Raw genomic sequence first — 21,266 nt, 5'->3', positions numbered from 1 at the left:
CAATGGTTCGTCATTTGTGCCCCTGTTGCCACCAGTTATGATATACAATATTTTCACTACTACTGTTCTCGGAAACTCCACTAATGCAGTGGAAACTTCTACATGATCTAAACTTGTAAGCACAGACTTCGGAATCCCATAATCTAACTTTCGTCAGACACAGATAAATATAGATGATTACGAATTATAGGGAAATTCACTATCTAGGCCCGTAGTTAACTCACACTGGGGTACGCGATGCACCATAACAGAACAAGGTCAAAGCCGCTATTTGAAGGGGAATTCATAATTCAGTGATCTATCGGTGTAGGTCAGGACTCATTAGAGTTGAGCAGATTCCACTTCGAGCATACCAACTGCTCCAATGAGCACTCGGCCGAGAACGAGACCGTAGAACACGTTAGTTTGAATTGCCAGCTGTCCAAAGACACACACACTAAATTACTAAGAGTACCTAGAAAAGATGAAAAAAATTTTGGCGTGGGAGACCCGAGTTCGATTTCCGGCGGGAGCTCATGTGGTTCGGATTCCACTTTAATCAGTAGGTTTTGTCTCATATAACCTCGCTGCTGAAAGGTACGTTAAACTCAAAATCTACTCAACCCAACAAATGAAAAATTTAAAATATTATAAATACATATATAATTATAAATCTTTCCAAGATGGGCTATGAATGAAGTAGTGTTTGAGAACCTTCGTTTTACAAATTGTCACACTCCTGTGTATTTCACTCTCATTATTTTTCCCTTTAGTATGCTTTACACTTCCAGTACGAATTAAGTGCTGTTCGGAACAATTGACTGAAGCATCCAATTCCGCTATATGATATTACAAGAATTGAATTCTCAATACTAAAGTTTGGATTTTTGCTTACTCATAGTCTGGTTTGGCAGCTTGCTAGTGAATATTTTACCTATACTATTCTGATGGTGCGTGGTATAGGTTCTTGATAGTGCCCTTATGTACGAATTAATTAATATTTAAATTTTGTCATTTATCAATTTAAAGCGTATAGTTAACCATTACACGAGTTACTGTACCCCTGAAATTATCATAGTAGTAGGATTAGAAGTATTTCTGAATATCTTAAGGCTAATGAAAATCTTAAGTCGAAGCTATAGATGTTATGCGTAAAAGCTTTAATTTTGTGAAAGAAACTCAATATTTTGTTGCCTAGGCACGAACGTAAAGTACTTCCTCATGTGCCCTATAGACCAGTGGCTCCTGTTCTGTATTTTGCAGTCCCATAGGGTGGTCGTGAAGTTTTAGAATTTAAAAATCATGAAGGATTTAATAATTAGTTAAAAATCAATGTTCGGACAGACTGTACCAGTCAACGCCTTGAGCTGCAGCAACAAAGCTCGGTACAACATAGTCACTGAGTTTTAGAAACTTATAAGTTTACACTATTATAATTTACCAAAAAGGTGTAGCAATTTCGTGGGCTTTCAGTAAAACTATCGTCAGTCAAGAAAGGTTGAAAAATACTGCTATAGTCTAATACAGAGGGATGAGAAGCAGTGGCGTAGGGAAGGGGGACCAGAGGCCCCCCCCCCCCAAAGAGGTCCGACAATGTACTTTCGTACTTTGATGTTTGTAATTTTTTTTGTATATTTTTATGTTTATATATTTTTTGTTTGTAATCTTTCTATATGTACCTATAACAGCACTTGGACCCCCTCCACCCAAACACAAGTCCTGGCTACGCTATTGAGAGTTAATAGAATGCAAATTGAAAGGAAGGCAGGATTAGGACGTTGTTCTCCACGAGTTTATATACTGTACCTCATGCAATCCAGTCCCTTGGAGGCGACATATTGTAATAGGAGAATGTCTGTTTCCATGCGAAATGATTATTTTGTATAACTGTTTATCTTCCAACTGTACCGGGTCGAATCCCGGTCTAGTTTGAAGCACATGAAAACGTAAGTTCCGGATTTACATATTCATAATATTGTGTAAATCCTAAAGCAACACTTCGTTGTTTGGTATCAAATCAATACAAGCTCACAACAGAGGTAACCCCTTTATCACTTAGACACATGCTTCTCCCAGTAGCCACTAACGCAGGGGTGCCCACAAGGGGGGCTATGACGCAAACTGCGTCATTGAAATATTTGGGGGGGTTAAAAATCTATATAAATATGCTCGAGAGGGTGTAAAAATTAATCGAAAGGATTTTTTTTTCATGGAAGATCACCTACAGATTGACAATTGAGGGGGGGTGCGTCATGGACATGAGGGGGGTGGGCACCACTGACTAACGAGTATAGTTTTGGATAAAGTAAATCCTGAAACACGCACTTAATAACCGTTTAAAACGTAATTTTAATACTACATAGAAGGAGCGTATTGTTTTATTGTTGGGAGTTTGCCTTGCGTGGAGATTTCAACACCAACTTAGCACGTAACAGTATCTTCATTCAAGAAAGCAAAAGAATGACATAACACATCACGTGTTTTAAAAAAAAGCGTGGTTAAAATTGTTTTAAAAATATAAATGCGTGTGTGAGGTGAGAGTCGTTGACCTTCGCATCGGCAATTGAATGAATGTATGGTATTATTTTATTATAATATTCTTCTATTGTTTAATACATTTGCATAATTATTTCCTATATTGTTATTAATATTTTCTAAATTTTAAAATAAATATAAGTTTGCAGTGGCGTGCGCAAGGACGGTTCCCCCTTGAACGAAACATTATAATTAAAAAAAAAAAACATATTAAAGATATAAATTTTAAAGATCTTGAATCTGTATGAACTTGAGCACCCCCTTTCCACGATGAAATTCTGCATAGACTACTATAGGGTGCATTAAGAAGGGTTGTCGCTTCCACCTAAACTGACCACAAAGATCCTATAAATTTGCATCGATAGCACTAAGTGGTAGACGGAGAATATAGTGGCTCTTACGTTCAAATTAATATTCTCTTCCCCATTCTCAAAAAAAAAAAAAAAAAAAAAAAAAAAAAAAAAAAAAAAAACTTGATTGAGTACAGCAGTTCTTCAGTGTGTAATATCTTTCTAGTTCTGTTTAACTTTATCTATATTATATTCTCGAATTTTAATGTTGTAGTCATTTGTTATAATGTATTCTGATAGCTGTTGTATTGAGCTATAGTGAATTGTCACAAAACGATTAGAAACTTATCAATAACTTGTTTGAAATTTAATGGTTTCAAATTTAATAAATTATGTTCTCGTCTGTAACTTTGCACTGCCAGAATAAAAACGTTCATTCCTTCTGAATTTCCATTCTATCAGGTCGTTTAGATATTTTACGTGACAATAAGGAATTTTACAAATTTAGTTTCGTACTTGCACGTGCAAAACAACTTTTAGATATACAAAAAGTATATTCTATATTTTCTGAGAGTTGAGAATCACAATGATTATTACGACCACTTACACTGCGACTACTAATTGGGAAATGTCTATTACAAACCAAAAGATTTAACGTTCTTTCGAACATTGAAGTAATAAGTAAAAACAACATTATCTTGTATTTGTGGTCGTTATGATTTAACTAACTAACTCTATGGCCTATGGAACCCGGAGGTTCAATGCCGCGTTCACAAAAGCTCCCCACTGACTTCTATCCTTAGCCAACTGGATCCAGTTTTTACTTTGTATTTCTATTTCTGCAAGGTCCATCTTGATATTGTTCTCCCATCTACGCCTAGGTCTTCCTAAGGGTCGTTTTCCGATTGATCTTTCAGTCAAGACTGAAAGCGTTTCTACTTTCTTCCATCCTAGCTACATGACCTGCCCACCTAAGCCTCCTAGACTTCATGACCCTAACAATGTTTGGTAAACCGTATAAATTATGTAGTTCCTCGTTATGGAGTTTCCGCCATTCCCCATTCCCGTTCGTCTTGGGTACGAATATTCGTCTCAGGATCTTGTTCTCAAATTCTTTCAGTCTATGTTCTTCCGTCAGATTAAGCGACCATGTTTCGCAACCATACAGCGTTATGATTTAACAGTATCAGAAATTTGCGAAAGAATAGATTCTAGTTTAGGAGTCCAAAGGACATAAGAGGTGTACAGGGGGACTTTCCCATATGTGCATGTCATGTAACTTGCGGCGGACTATGATTGTCGACATAGGCCCTGGAAGGTGCTGCTTGAGTTTTTCCGTCACTTGCACGACAGTCACACGGCCGTTCTGAGTGACAGTGAGCTTTAATGGTCGGCGGGATCTATCACTGAGGGTTTTCTTCCGATCACTTCATATCACTGATGTTTTGAGTTTTGTAGGGCGTAATCACCTTGAAGTTCGTTTCTTGGATTACACCCAACACACTTGCCACTTTCATCACGCTCGCACCACATAACCTAACGCAACAATTTACTCTCTTTGGAAATCAAAGAGATCACCTATTTTACTCTGGGACAAAACAACAGACAGTTGAAGTATTTTTTTTCTTTTTGGCCTGTCCGACGTTAAGATCAACACATTTTTTCAAGCCTTGTGAAATTTGGGTGCTCATCGGTCACGTCCTATTCTTTGAATATTTTTACAGAGTATTGCGAAAGTAAAAAAAATAATCCTAAATTTATTCACCAGTTATTTAGTACTTAATAAATACAACTTGAAAGAATAAGTCTTCAATTCTACTCAGTTCACTGAACGTTGCTGTTCCATTCCGTTGCAAGTTTGCCATGACTATCAGCCTGTCACTGCTTGATCATTACCAACCCGGACATCTCATGTATTTTCAACCCCAGGTGATTTCATTAAATTAATAAGAATCTGTAGCTCAGTGTCGAATACTATGATCATGATTTAATGCATTTCTAATAAATAGAAATAAGTCAGTTACAAGGGATTAGAACTTTGAGGTTTTTCAAAACTTTTTATTAGAAAAACAACTTAGAGATGTATCGGCCCCAATCACGTAAATGGTTTTCAATAGATGTAAAGATCAAAATGGCGTCTAGAGCCGGCATGTCCAAGTTGGAACATGAGGTGGGCGAATCGCAGAATACTTACTGGCGTCGGGAGCCGTACGTACGATGTGGAGCAGTTTCACTAGAATTGAATAACCATATTCAATTGAGAAACTAGTTCATCGTACACTAACATCACGGGAACACAAAATCTGTTATAACGGTAACATAAATATTTACTGACAAAAAGTAGAAAAACTCTATTATTTTAGTGGGAGCCTTGATCTTTTAGGTTCTGAATCAATTTGAATCAGTTTTAGACTACACGATAGAGGGCTGGAAAAAATTTCGATATAATTTACGAGGTTAAGTAATAAATGTATTTTCAATAACGTATTTGGCGGGCCGGGTTCAGTGGGTCGGAGTTGGTCCGTGGGTCGACTGTTGCACATGGCTGGTTTAGAGAAATGTAACATCTCAAACCGTTCCTGAGTTATAATACACATAGTACAGAAAGCTGTAATGACTAAAACGACGTAAGGAAATAGTAAAGATTATTATTCCTTTCCTCTATTTGTGGAACATTGTAGCAAACGTTTTGGTGGTTTTAATTATGAAAACTTGTCGCAATTACATAATTTTAAACAATATTTCAAATGGTTTTTTGATATATCAAATTGCTGTAAACTACATTATGGTCTTTACGTCTATTGAAAACCATCTACGTAGTTGAATGCGATAGTTATCTAAGAAGTTTTTCGAAATTTTGAATTTTCGTAAAGTCTTTTGAAAGAACTCCAAGTTTACAGTCTCTTTTGTAACTTTAATTCCTACCAATTCGAAATCTGTCTTATCATCATCATATTCGTCGCTAGCCACTTTGGATATGGATTGGTTCGTTGTTCTCTTTGCTGCTCCAGAATGTCAAAGAGGTCTCCAGAATGTCGATGTTTATGATATTGTAACTTCATTAGTTTGTAACACTGAATAACAAATATGGTATTGTAAGTATTCTTTTAATATGTGGATTAGAAATAGAAAATAACTTGACGGAACTCATTTACAGAAATATAACATTGTTGAGCTGACAGCACTGTTAATCTGGCGGTATTGCAGGGTATACCAAACAGTGTCCCCCTGTCAATATCTGCATCGTACAAAATTTAAACCTTTTTTATTTATTAGTTTAAAAGTTATAGCCTAAGTATATTTTAAGATAAATGGTCCTGTATACGAGTAGATACAGCTGTAGCGTCCCATGTTAAAGTATTAAAAAGTACCGGAACGTTCAGAAACAGATACCCGCTCAGAATACTTCCTTGTATTGAGGTTGAGACTGAGTCATTCAGTACCTTCATACTTTACATACACTTTCCGCATGACATTCCCTTACATTTTCATATTTTATGCTTGATTACCATTTTGGGCATACAGTTCAGATGCTTTGTGGTCAACATATCCTCCAGGTGAGATGCATATTGTGGTATGCATATCTATGCCGTAATTGTATGTGGGTTGGTAATATGAGCAGAGACTTAAGAAAAATTGCATCAACGTTAGACTAGATTACTGTGTAGTGTAGGCGTTTTTGCAACCAGAACTTTTACAAGATCGGTATTTCCGGAGGTAGGTGTGATCGCCAGCGGCTAAGCGAACACGTGCATCGTCCAAACTGGTTTCCGCGCTGCGGAACCATAAGAAAAATTTATAAGAAAAGTCTTTTTAAAGAAAACTATCCCGAAGATCTTTTGTTATCAAAGTGGTGTCAATTGTCAATATATGTGATTTACGAGTGAAAAAGTCCATTCGCACTAATTTATATATGATAAACAGTTCAGGATTACAATATCATTTTTCTTTCTTAAAAATACTTCCGTCGCCTGAAGAATATTTTTGAGAAGTCATAAACATGAGTTATGATAGTATTTGTTTTCATTAAAAGGTTGTATTTTTTCAGTTATTTAGTTTTAGCACAAGGGAAAGAAAAAACATAATTCTATATGAGAGCTTACTTTCGAATTACATGGCCGCGAGTTGTGTACCATGCCAGCACACATGTTGCTTGTGCAGTTATGTTCAAATATAATAATAATAATAATAATAATAATAATAATAATAATAATAATAATAATAATAATAATAATAATAATAATAATAATAATAATAATAATAATAATCTCCCTGTCACGGAGTCCTAAAAGTTTTAAACCGACTAATCGCCTATTTTAAGTTGGGAAAGCTAAATCAAAAGATCCCCACTGTTACCTAACCTCATGCTCACGTCATCAAAATCTGAAATTACACTCACTCAACCTCACTATCATTATATCAACATCACGCCCTCATCATCAATCTGACCTGTCTGACCTGAGTAAAAAAGAAAGTGCATCTATACAAATATGCTTTGCATATAATTTAATTCTGTGAAATAAATTGCTTCACTATGCGATTGTTACAGTATTAAGCGATGAGAGTAGTTTCTCGGATAAGTGACGACTGTGTGAGCGTCTGTAGATATGTAGATATGTGGGGAAGTCAATCGTAAGTTGGCATTCAGAAAACATGAATAGTGTATCGTATATTTGTGACATCATCAATTTTCTCCAACGTTATCTGGACACTTCATGGGACCCTAACTTGAAGCAGTATAATACATGTTCACATGCCGCCACGACAACCGAGCGTACTAGTAGTCGGTATGCGTATTCTAACCTGGCCTGATGAGTTTCCAGACCTAAGTCCTATATGGAACAATGGTTGGGCGATTATCTCTCAGCTATGCCAAAACTACACGAAGATAAGATACCGTATCTCAGGTAGATATTCAGTATTTGTACGAGCAGCTGCATGTTCGATCACTCGATTGATTACACGTAAGGATGCACACGAGACGAGTCGAGACAGGATTTTTCTGACAAAATTCGAGTCGAGACACGGCTCTTCCAATAGAGAAATATACATTTTTCGAGTTGAGACATCACTTTTACAGCACATTTTAGAGACGAGACAGCCACAAATCTTGTCTCGTGTGCTTCCCTAATTATGTCTTCGTGTCTTCGTGTGTTATTGAGGTGAGTACTGTCGGTTTAAACATCTTAATGTAACATATTTAGCACGTCTACATGCATTGCACTATGTTGGGATAACTACACCTGTCATACCGTTTTCTTGTGCCAGATCAGTGAGTTCCTACTGGGTGGCTCTAAATTAGTGTATGTCAAAATATACGAGTAAACTAGCCCATTAATCTTTTTAAGCTAGCACACGGCAAGGTTTCAATGGTTAGGCTACCTGCACCAGAATGTAGCTTAGTGACGCAATTCTTCAGACTAGCTCTGGGTTATTTTTTAAAGGAGTTTGATTTATCATAAACTCCTTTATATATTTACTCTGTCTGCCTGTATGTCCGTCCGCGAGACACAAAAGCTAAAAAAATACTTGATGAATCATCATGAGTTTTGACCCGGACGTACTGGGTCAAAAGTTAGGAATCGAGCTCGACATGATCCGTGCAGTTGATACTGAGATTTGGACAATCAAAAATCTGTTCCCCTTGTATTCCTAAGGGAGTAATGACGGATATCATCCTTGCTAGATAGACTACCCCCAGTGCTGTTGAGATTAGAGAGTTAGTATAATGCTCAGGATACAAAATACTAATCTTTCCGTACAACGCTAAAATGAAAGCAAATGACTTTCAACCAATGATGTACGATATGACACCGCTACTTGTTGAAAATACAAAAAAGCGTTGCTGTTCTCAATTCCTTCAGCTGGGACATTTCCTCCTATTCATCGTACTCTCCCTATGATATGTCTAAAAATTGTTATTCATACTACGTAAGCGATAGTTTAATAAATAGGTGTTTTCATTTCACGGGGCTATTGTTCTAACTCATATAGCAGGCGGAACCTTGACATCATTAGTTATATGGATGGACCAAGAGAGGAAAGAAGCAATTAAAACCACCTACGCCTGTACATCTTACGAAAAAAAAAAAAAAAAAAAGAATCTTGAGATCCGTGAAATTGAGTTTTCTTTTTCAATTCATCGCTTCAAATATAAAATTGCTGTCCGTATTCGGTCGTGATGACGTCTTCTCCTAATGGATTAATTCATGAGAATAATACATTTTGAAGTTCATTCTCTTCTTCCCTGTAGCCTTCTTATTTTCTGGATCATGTTTCCTGTCTTTCTTTCTCTTTTACTATTTCTTTTTTGAGTTTCCAATCTTATAAAATAGCTCTATATATATGTATGTGTAACCAGTTTTATTCTTTTTAATTGCTTTTTCACCTAATTGTTTCTGTTTTATTACCGATTGATGCTATAAAATCCAACTCTGCCTACATTTAGAAGTAAATATTGTAGATATATATGTTCAAAACTATACATTCACTATTTGTCTGATCTGCTTTGCAGATAACATTGTTAATTTTGTTGGCACAGTATAACTACTTTCCAAAATTGACACTGGTAGTTGCTTAGTTACACAAAATACATCTATGACCAGTGATACATTTGAAACTGTTTCGTTTAGATGAAACTACACTCTAAACTTACATTAGTTATGTATACCAAAAATGTTGTCAGGAAATACGTTCCTATCTTTAGTCACTTAAATGATAAAAACAGGGGAAAATCTACAATGAGGAAATCCCAACTACGATCACCCCTACCAGTTGAATGCTGGTTCAAGTACGATGTAGTTTGGTAACTTATTGACACTAAAAAATACCTTTTTTTTTCCTATTAATGTATTTGATACTAGCTTCAACTACTAACATTCCAGTATACTTCTTGACACGCCACCGCTAATTACAAAGTATATCAATGAGCCTGATTGATGGTGAAGTTATCTAAGGCATTGGCTGACTATCGCAAAAACCTGTCGATTGTGGATTAGAATCACACTAAGGATGGGTGTCATATATATTGTTCTTTCACCATTGTTATTTCTCGTCGTCTCATTGAGCCTAAACGGCTGAACTATGGAACATAAAACTAAAAATTGCGCTAAAAAATACAATACAATACAATGCGTCCAGGTCAAGTGCTTTTAGGTGATTTATCCCGAATCTTAACTTAATAGACAATATAATAGATAAACGAGGGATTTCAAATTTAAAACATAACATTCTAAATTTGACTTCAATTTCTGTTTGCGTGTACCTATATATAGATAAACATCGAATTAATAATAAATCAAACATATTTAAGTAATTTAATTTTGAGTTCGGGTTTGGTAAGAGTTCGTTACAACTATGTATGCAAATTTGAACAAGTTAACGTCGAGTTATCACGTCCACTTTCAACGTAAAGACTTACAACTTTCCTTAAGGTCCGAATAAGGTTATCATTTGTCCATATTTCGAAACAAAAATGTCCTGCGTCCAGACATGGCTTGTCAGAACTTTAAAAATCCCAATTTTTATTAGTATTGCATTAAAGTGTTGGGATCATGAACTATTTTTTTTTTATACTTTGCATGTCTCCAGGTGTCTTACATGTAGACCTGTATATAGGTTACATATTAATTATTCAAAGTTTGTATATATAAAAATATATAGTATATATCAAAATATACTGTTTGTCTCACTTTCCTTTTATCAACTTGATAAATATGATTCACTTTTCACTAGAGCGGAAAAAAGACCACTGGCACGTCATCTCTTCTATTAGCTACAAGAAGTGTTTCAATATTTATATTTTACTTTGATAAAGTGGCAACCCTAGATCTGAACGACATATACTGTACCCTAAGCGGGAATTCAACCTGGATTCCCGCATTCTGCCGTAGCAAAAGGAATCCTTATTAAATAAAATAATCGACATTGTGTTGAGAAATATTTCACAAATTAATTTGTCGTAAATATTATTTAGGCGAGTTGTTGGGCAATAATAAGAAAGATGTCGGAAGCTTAAGCCACTTACCTTATATTATTCTGCAACCATTAAGACCTGCAAATCAAAAATTGCATATGTTTTATTCTTAAAATCAGCACAGTTTCCATGATCGTAAAGTGTATCGTAGAATGCCTGAAGAGGTGCAACGGAAGAGCGAAAGACTGTTTCTTTATAGCAACCTGAAACTTATAAGTTAGCTATTATATAAACAAACGTTATAGTTGTTTCTGGAGTTTCGAAAGAAATTTCGTATTTTAGATAATTTTAACAAGTAGAAAAATTGTTACCCATCTGTACTCTTTCCTGTTCATCATGATCATAAGTATTCTACTATTATTTGCAGATCACTTGTCTAAAACTAAGAAGCTTCAATGCACTATAGTCTTCAGCTAAGTTCGTCGTCTTTATGTAGGAATTTTCTGTTCTAACACCGTCCGTAAACTGTAGCCTCTTTATCCTACCCCTTTCCCTCCCCCTTTTTTTATTTTCCTGTTTGCAGAGTACACAATTTATCTTGATCTGCACTTGTAACTTTTAAAGTAATAGATACAAAACGCTGAAATTTCGTACCATGCAAGTATCAGCAAGGGAACATTGTCTAACATAATCTGCGATACCACCAGGTTAACAGTGTTACTAGCCCAATATAAATTTGTTTCTCTTTTTAATGGCGCAACTACGTCAAGTTGTTACACATTTCAAATTTATATGTCCAATGAAAATTAACAATATCATATTTGTAATTCAATATAAGAAATATTCAAATTTAAGTGACCTCTACAACAATAATAACACAAGTGAGACGGAGGAGTCTCAATGCACATTTAGAGAACTTTAGTGTTTAATCCTATGATCATGATATGTTGGGTTTAGAATGAATAGGAACAAAGTTACAAAGGATGGAAAATTTTACTTTTTTTCAAAAGCTTCTATTTCGAAACACTGTTTAGATAAGTACTTCAACCAATCACATAAACGGTTTTCAATAGATGTAAAGATCATAATGCTGTTTACAGAATTTGACATCTCAAACCGATCTGGAGATACGGTAAACATTGATAAAGTTCGCAACAGTGCTCAAAATTATGTAATTGTTGGAATGTTATAGAAGCAAAGAAAAGCAATAGCTGTTTTAAAAAATTCCAATAAATACGTCATTTTAAGCAATACAGCAATTTACATTTTTTCCTATCTCTCGAATGGGTTGAAATATAGAATTACTGTAAACTGCTTGATGATCCAAAACCATCTGCATAACTGAATGCAATACTTATCTAAACGTTTTTTCGAAATAAAGTTAAATTTTCAGTTCTTTGATAACTTTGGTTCTACTTATTCGAATTAGGCATGAGGTCACTTAAATGACCGTAGTATTCGATACTAAGGTACTTTAGATATGCGTTTCTCTGTCCTATCCATCTCATTTGCGTTGTTATTGCTGTAAAAGCCTCTAAAATTTGCTTGCTTTTCGACGTTTGCTGTGCTGCAGCGTCCTTAGTTTGCAACACTGCATAAAAAAGTGTGCTATTGTAAGTTTTAGTTTAATATGTAGATTACGTAATGTCCTTTGAAAACGTGACGTAATGCCATTTGAAAAATACATTTTTATGTTGGATTGGGAACACTATTACGGCTAATCTGGTTGCATTGTAATATATGTCACACAATGCCCCTCTGCCCATATTTCAGCGTTTTGCACTTTCAGTTTAAAAGTTGCAAAGGCGTAACTTTTATTCATATTCTTAAAATAAGTAAGCCTTCCCTCAACATGGAATATTATATTTTTTCATTCAATTTAGCACAGAATAAATAAAATAAAATATGCTTTAAAAAGTGTTAAAAATAGAAATAAATCAAGAAAATATTTTAAACTATTCTGCAGCTTATTCTTTATTATTAAACTTAAATTATATTTACCCAAAGAAGTAATTACTCTAGATTGTAGCGAAGATACACAATGTATATGATTTTACCTCATTAGAAAATGTGATTTTTAAAAAAATGGAATTGCCATTTAGTATTTAATTAATAGGATATTTAGTTTCCTAACATATTGCCTTAAGAATGAATAATTTATTACATTATCTAGATTATAACCTTAGCTTTTCTATCCAATTGTATTAGAATTTCAGTTAATCGAAATTCCATTGATATAGCAAACCACTCTTCAATAATTAGGTAATACATTACTGACTACTTCACTGTTGTGCAGTTCAGCAAACTAGGTAAAAAATTTTGTAGAATACCGTTACCTATTTTTTAATAATACTGTATTAGGTGGCTATAAATTCAAATTGTCATAATTTCACTTGTTTTTCCGTATTTCTCAGTAATGGGAAAGCGTGATGTGTGGAATTAGGTATATAAAACTCTTTTGAATTGAATTTCTGTATGAGCGATTCGGGTGAAAATAATAAGAAGCAGGGGAAGAAATTGAGATATCACAGGGGATGGATTGGAATCAGATCAGAGAACATTAGGCAGTTTAAGTTCAGAAATGTACCATATAGTAGGGGAAGCTATTTCGGTATTTGTAATTGCATTGTATTGCATAGGAATAGTGAACTTACTTTCCCAATTTACTCGAAAATTTAAAAATGTTGCTTACAATTTTCTACCCCCGAGCTGCTTATATAATTTATATCAGAAACGGATAACAATTTTAAATATTTCAAGAGTAAGTTGTGTTCAGAAAATGAGAAACAAATGTAACAGAAAGTACTATTTGAGAAAATCCTAGTTTAAAAATTTATATTGATTAATCGATGACAATTAAGTCGATGAATACAGCGAAATAATTCAAGATTGTAATACTTATCTACAATAGTTGTTTGCAATAGTTCTTTTGATAAGTCCTTAATTTTCAGTTATAAAAATGTTCTTGTTCCTATCATATGCTTTGCTGGACACGAACGAATATCATAAAGTGCATGATAATTGACTTTATATTTGTTTAAGTGAGTAATATTCCTAATTATCTGTGTTTTCTGTTTCCTGAAAGGTCTGTCTACGTGGGGAAAGAAAGTTGGAAGAAAATGGGAACAGCTCAGAAGAAGTGATTCTTCCGAACTATTAGCTGTTTCTCCCGGAAGACGTCGTCATTGGTCACCAAATAAATCAGTTCCTGGCCGACGAAGAATCTCTCGCGTTGAATCACTCAGGAATCTATTTTCTCGCACTAACAACAACAACAGTAATAATGGAGACAAGCAGCAAACATCGACAGAGTCATCAGGAACTAGCTCACCCAAAGTACAGAAAGTAGACAAAGAGACAAACACTGATCTTCCTCTTGAAGACCAAGCAGCAAGAGTGAAAGAAGAGTGTCGGAAAGGCTTAGCTGATCTCTATACTTTGAACGCTTATCTAGAAGCATCAACTGGTAAACGCGGTTTGTCAAGACCAGATGGGAATGATATTACAGAACTTTTACACCATTCGTCTCTGAGTCTAGGCTCTGAGAATGATTATGCCTCCGACAGTCCCCTTAAAACCCTTAGTTGCGATAATATTGCATTAATGGGACAAACGTTTCTTTCTTCACCTGTTGTTGAAAACGGACAAAATACAAAGAAGACCCAATTTTCAGTTAGTGGTTATAATAGATCTAAATTAACTGTGCTTCCTGAGGAAAGTGGTAGTATTTCTGGGCTTGGCAGGATAAGAAGATTAAGCCAGATTAATACGGGAAAATCTGAAAAAGTGACTTCAGCAAGTTGCGATGATTTGCTGGAAGATCACCACGGCTCAACGACTAATTTAGAAGAGTTTCGAAGAGAACGTCTTTCAGGCTTACCACCTGGAGATGTTGCTGACAGAAAAGCATTCAGAGCAAATAGAAGCATATCAATATCTGGCTTGCCAGTACCAACGGGAATGGAGGATCTCTATCGATTCCTCAACCTTTTTAAATCTGATGAAAGTGGTTATGAAAGTGATTCGACCCGAACGGGATCCGATTCTCCGAGAAGTTCTATCAAGTCAGGGAGAGAGTTGCATCTGTTGACGAGTAGCAATGTTGAGATTTCTCAGCGAAGAGACAGTTCTAATTCTTCATCTATTGCCGAATGTGATTTAGTTCCTTCTTCCAGTGTACGAGAAGAATCACCCAAAGAAGAGGACGAAGATGAAGATGATAAAGGAGCTGATGGTGATGAAGAAACTGAGAACACAAGTGTAGAAGAAGGGTCTTCTCTGTCGGAAAGTGCGAATGATAGTGGTCTAAACGTTAACAATAATAGTGTAAATAACAAAGATGAATCTTCAAAATCCAGTGACTCTAAAGAGGAAAATACTAATAATAAACAAGTGAAAGCCACAGAACCTACTCCAAATGCGAACTCTGTTAATGAGGCAGATGAGGAGCTATTATCCACAAATCTCACTAGGCATCGTAACATTCGCAATAGACGACCAGCCAAAACACTTTTGGGTAGACGTTTGTCCACAAGTTTACAAACAATAAGCCCCAGTAGTGATGTGTTAACTAGTGTACCTCCTGAATTTTTAGTGTGTGATAAGTGTAAATTAAGTGATAAAAGTAAAGATACAAAATTATTATCGACATCAAGTGACAAAAAGAAAGACTCGGGATTAGCGTTATCGACGGCAGTAACTGCAGTTAGTGAAAATGACAAAAATGCTACCAGCAATAAGACCAAAAATTTGCAAAGCGATAGTTCCTCTGCACCAAAAGAACACAAACATTTATACCAAAGGTACTTGCAAAATAAGCAAGAGTGTTCTAAGCAAACGGTACCATTAAGAACTAGGTTTTCTTCACCTTCTGTTGCTGTTTCTTCTTCGTCTGTTACCAATACATCCAATAACAAGATAACAACAACAACAGCATCAAGTAACAGTCTAAATTCTGTGCAAAATTCTTCTTCTTCTACCACTACCACTACTACTTCTACTTCTACTTCTAATACTAAAGGAAGTCAAGGTGTTGTTTCCAGCTTACCTGTTGTGTTTACTAACAAAGAGTTTAAGTTACTTCGTCTTACCAAAGACAAGAGTGGAGAAATGGGTATCTACATTAAAAAGAAGAACCCTAATGCCAAAACTACGTGTTACGTGATCTCACATATTGAACCAGGCGGCCTTATGGACAGGTAATTTGTAACATTTACTAATTAATAATTCTAGGTTCCAGAGATGATTTTGATATTACACTTTTATATTTTTCTATAATATGTAAATTCCTAGTTATTAACATGTGATAAACTTGAGGATCATTTCATAAGTGATGGTAGTCGTGCTACATCTAGCAAAACAGATGCAGTAGCGGAAGTCTACTATACCCGTTTGAAGGCTAATAGAATCTCATGAACATATGGCGTCTATATCGAGGAGCAATCGAAATAAAAGTACACAGAATTTATTACCTGAACAGGCTTTTGTATTCACAAATATACGAAGGTAAAAACTACGGTACCTACATAGCAATCAGCAATTCGCTTCAAATAGTCCGCACGGCTACACGTATCCTTGCTAATGAGAGTGAAGGCATTGAATGCCATCAGCTGTGTGGAGTCTGTCAATGTATACTACTTATGGATGTCTTCCTCTACTATTTGAAGGGTGTTTCGCAGTTTGTGAGTGGGTGCCGTACTCTTTCTGAACCTTTTACACCTTGTGTTTCACAGTCTGATCGAGCAGTAAATTCGTACGTACTTATCTTTTGATTGATCTCTACTATTAGCTTCTGAATACAGTCGCCATCTGTTTGTGGCACAGGAAAATAGGTTTCTGTAGCCTTCGACCGCAGCGATTTCTGTTGCTCTACTATTTTTAGCTGTAACACAGTTGCCATGATTTATGAAATGACGCACATAGAACCTTAACTAGAACATAAACTTCTCTGGATGAGCATAAATAATCTTCAATCTTAGTGGTTTTGGGAAATTTGGAGAACTTAATTATACTTGTAATACTATATCTAAGTATTATTACTATCTTTAATGTAATACTGTGCCTTGTAAATGTTTTAATTTAATGGATTCCATACATCGCTAAGGCTGAAGGAATTACTTTAAATGTGCAGCTAGCTTTAGAAGTACATATACTCATAATTTATTAGACTTGTATATACAATATAGATTGACAGATTCAAGTAAAACTTTATTATGTTTCGTAAAGAGAACGCGATTCTCTATAAGTGTATGGCTTCTCGAGGATGTGTTTCAAATGCGTTACCCCCCGTAGCGAACGCGACCTAGGTGGCTACTTGATAATTTTACTTTCGCCAGAGTCATAAATCATACTGTGAGCCAGACAGGGTTTCCAGGCCTTAGTGCCACACCCTTATTCTCATTCATGTGAATCACGAGAAATAACCCTATTGTGTTATATATTTTTTTTCTGTGATTAGCTAATTTTTCGGAATTTCCTTGTATTTTTGTATTTTTTTATTTTGTTATACAGCGCATACTTTATAGTAGCAGAGCTCCAATACTCTGCACAAAGCAGCTGTTTCTTGCTAAAATCATCTTACCTGGCAATACGTCTTTCCTTTTTCCCCCATTCCTTTAGACATGTTTTACTGATTCCGAAAAGCAGGCGGTCTATATTTCGGAAACACATCAAATACGCTCGAGCCAAGTATTCTGCGCGTTTTTATTACTTTCGCGTTTGCAGCGCATTGTGATTAGCCATCCACATTTAAATACATGGTCAGCGTATTCCAGACGTACGCATGAGCCATAAAAACGCGCTGCGGAACGCATCGAATATCCGTGCACTAAGGTGCAGAAAGCTGTGATATAAAAGACAAATTTAGCAGAAGACACTGCCAAAAACAATTTTATCAGAGATGATATGCTATTTTAACGCTAGCTGTACAAAAGCATTATACGGTATTTACCTGGTACTTCATAATCTTAAAATACCTTGGGCAGTTGAGTGTTATACGTAGTATATTTGTACCCAAATTTTAGCTTTGTTTCAACTTACTGGTGCATCTGAAAACTAGTGGTAACTGCTTTTAAAATTCATATAATGTTATTGATAGTATAGGGAATGATTTTGAAGTCGTAAGTAGCAGAACTAACTGTTGGTGGATTCACTATCTTTCTCAGGTTAACTGATGGACATTTGAAGCACCAATTGTCTAGAGATTTCTAGTATACTTTAAATAATTACTGACACTTTGTACTATAGCTGCATGTCGTATGATCAAGTTGAAGATAAAATTGTAACAATATCACTAACTAACAATGAGTGCTGCTTTAGGTACAGGGACTATGCGTAATGTCTGAATGTATCGTATATTTTATAATATATAGGATGAACCATTTAAATTGAAATACCCTTGTAACTTTTAAACTAATTTACAAAAATCTACGAGATTTTGCAACCTTGTTTGACATACTATGCAGTACCGCTCAAATAACAGTGTTGCCAACTTAAGCAGTCACATTTTTAAATGACACTACGTCAGATTACTACAGTACTACAAATATCCGGAAACATCCAAACTTTAGAGGCCTCTACAACAGTAACAACGTAAATGAAATAGACGTGTAAATCCACATCGAAAGTACGAAGGTGGTTCAGCATGCTCCGCCCCTGGCATTGAAGGAACTTCCGTAAGAAAACCAAACTACAGTTATTTTTCAACATAGTCTCCTATAACATGAACACACTTTTCCAATCGGCTTTCTAGTGCTTCTAGGGCTTTCCAGCAGAAACAAAAAGTCTTTTGATTTGTTCTGCAACCATTCATTCACAACATCTATAATCTCTGAATTACTAGCAAAATGTTTTCCACGAAGATGTTTTTTTCATGTTCGGGAACAGGTGGAAGTCACTGGAGGCCAGGTCTGGGGAATAAGGGGCATGAGGGACAACTTTGAAAATGCTGCTTTAATTGCAGCCATCACAACTTGGAAGGTGGGGGCGGGAGCATTGTCGCAATGGAACAACACACCACGAGCCAACATTCCAGGGCGTTTTTCTTTTATTGCAGTACATAATTGTGCAATTATGTTTGCAAAATAAACACCTGTGACTGTCTTTCCTTGTTAGAGAAAATTTATCAAAAGAATTCCTTCTGAATCTCAGAAAACAGATGCCATGACTTTTTCCTTCGGTAGTTGAACCTTGAATTTCTTTGGTGGTGGAGAATTGTTTCCATTGCATACTTTGGCGTTTACATTCGGGATCGAAGTGGTAAACCCACGTTTCATCCATTGTAACAAATTCTTCGGAAACTGGCTTGTCAGCCTTTATTGTTCATAACAGGTCCTGACTTATCACACAACGTATCCTCTTTTAGTCGGCCGTCAGCATTCGCGGGAGCCAACGTGCAGAGATCTTTTTCATTAACAAATGTTTATATATATATAATTGAATGCACACTGCCACTGCCACTCAGCTATATGGCGGACAGTCACTCGCCGGTCTGCTAAATCACATCATGCACTTTTGTAATCATTTCTGGTGTAGTCACCGGTGCAGATGGACCACCACTATGCTTCATCTTTACAGGTCTACCAACCACATTTAAATTCACGGCACCATCTCTTCACTAGGTCATATGTAGGGCTAGAGTGTCCAGAAGTTCCTACAATGTCTGCATGGATGTCTTTCGGTGTTAGATTTTTTTTGACTAAATATTTTATCACTGCTCGGACCTCTGATCTTTCCATTTCTTCAAATGTGGCTACACCTCGTACTGATCATCAGCCTGTAATAAAAAGAGAAATTGTTGTAAATTCTTAAAACTTTGAGGATATTAGTCTAAAGTATGCTCAATATTATGCAGTGGTGCCCTCCCTCATGTCCATGACGCACCCCGCCTCAGTTGTCCATCCGTAGGTGTTCTTCCATGAAAAAAAAAAATCTTTCCGATTAATTTTTACACTCCTTCAAAAATATTTATATAGATTTTACCCCTCCGCAAATATTTCAATGACGCAGTTTGCGTCATAGCCCCCCCTTTGTGGGCACCCCTGTATTATGTATAAAATTACAAGTCTCTACTGTCACTGGAAATGAGTCAGAGGCGGAGCATGCTGAGCCACCCTCGTACCTTAACGTCGAACAATAGACCATGATATTATGTGTTTCTAACAAGTAGAAACAAATTACAAGGGATTGAAAATTTCATTTAAAATTTTTCAACTGGTTTTATTTTTAAAAGAACACACACATACTTAGATAAATATAGCATCCAATCTCATAGATAGTTTTGAATAAACATAAAGATCATACTGCCGTTTACATCAATTTGATATCTCAATCCGAAGATATGGAAAACACGGGTAGAGATTGGTATACTGCTTAAAATGACATGGTTGTTGGAATTTGATTTTTAAAATGCTACTTTCGATTGCTCCTGTGATATTAAACCTACATTACATCGATTTTTGAAGTTGTAGTTACAAGTTCTCACAATTTCATAATTTTAAGCAGTGTTCCAAACCTTAACAATATTTCTCATATCTCGGGAACAAGTTGAGATATCAAATTGTTGTAAACGGTATTATAGTCTTTACGTTTATTGGAAACCATCTATGTAAATGAATGTCATACTTATGTAAGCACGTTTTCAAAATAAAATCATTTGGAGAAAGTAACATTTCCAATCTCTTATAACTTTGTTCCTACTTGTTAGAATCACGGCCATACACCGTATTATTCGACATTCAAGTACTTTCAATGTATGTGAACACGTCCACCTAACTTCCGTTATTAATTTTGTAGAGTCCTCCAAAGTTTGGATGTTTGTAATGTTGTGTCGTCGTTAGTTTGTAACACCGGCTAATAAATGTAATATTGCAAACTTCGTTTAACAAGTAAACTTGAAATATGTATAACCCAACGTAGTATCGTTTAAAAAATATATAACTTTGTTGAGTTGGCAGCACTGTTAATCGATCAGTATTGAGGAGTTATCCTTCTGCTGATATTTGCATGTTCCAAATTTCATTGACTTTTATCGACTAGTTTAAAATTTACAGCGGTGTTTCAAGATAAATGGTACACCCTGTACATGTAATATTTATTAATGGTGAAGTATTGTATACTTTTATCTTTAATTTGTCTTCTGCTAAGAAACAATTTTACCAACGCCTGTAGTTAACTAGAAATTTCTTCTTATTTTTACTAGAGTGTTAGTTGAACTTCACAGCATATTTCTATACAGCTCAAAGTCTTGAAATAAATAAATATACAACGGTTTTAAAAGCAATATTTTAACGTTTATGAGATGTTTAAAATTTAAATCTAAAATAGGCAATCTTTTTTTTTTTTTTTTTTAAAAAAAAAAAGCATAACTATTGAGTAATCTTTCAGATGACTTCAAAATTAATGACTACATACCTACTAATCAACAATAATTTAACTTTAAAAAACATTGATTAATTCAGATTAAGCAGCTTTTCAACAAGGTGGTATAAAAATATGATGTGAAGTTCATCTAACATCCTTAAACAGTATTTTACAAAATTCGTAAATTT

General features: G+C 35.4%; 1 protein-coding gene across 2 annotated transcripts in view; it reads left to right on the top strand.

Annotated features, from left to right (window-relative positions):
- Window positions 1-21,266, top strand: part of LOC145678354 (uncharacterized) — a 179,334-nt gene that overhangs the window by 133,457 nt on the left and 24,611 nt on the right. The window contains exon 3 of one of the 2 annotated variants that reach the window (XM_081748408.1): window positions 13,805-15,521. In XM_081748408.1, coding sequence (XP_081604534.1) covers window positions 13,805-15,521 — 1,717 coding nt within the window. Of the gene's footprint in view, window positions 1-13,804; window positions 15,918-21,266 lie in introns of both variants that reach the window. The other variant, XM_081748407.1, reaches the window with a different exon arrangement.

The sequence above is a fragment of the Thermobia domestica genome, chromosome 2 (assembly GCF_964235325.1).
Source record: "Thermobia domestica chromosome 2, izTheDome1.hap1.1, whole genome shotgun sequence".
Taxonomy (NCBI): domain Eukaryota; kingdom Metazoa; phylum Arthropoda; class Insecta; order Zygentoma; family Lepismatidae; genus Thermobia; species Thermobia domestica.
The sequence above is the reverse complement of the archived record's forward strand: the minus strand, read 5'-3'. Positions and strand labels throughout refer to the sequence as shown.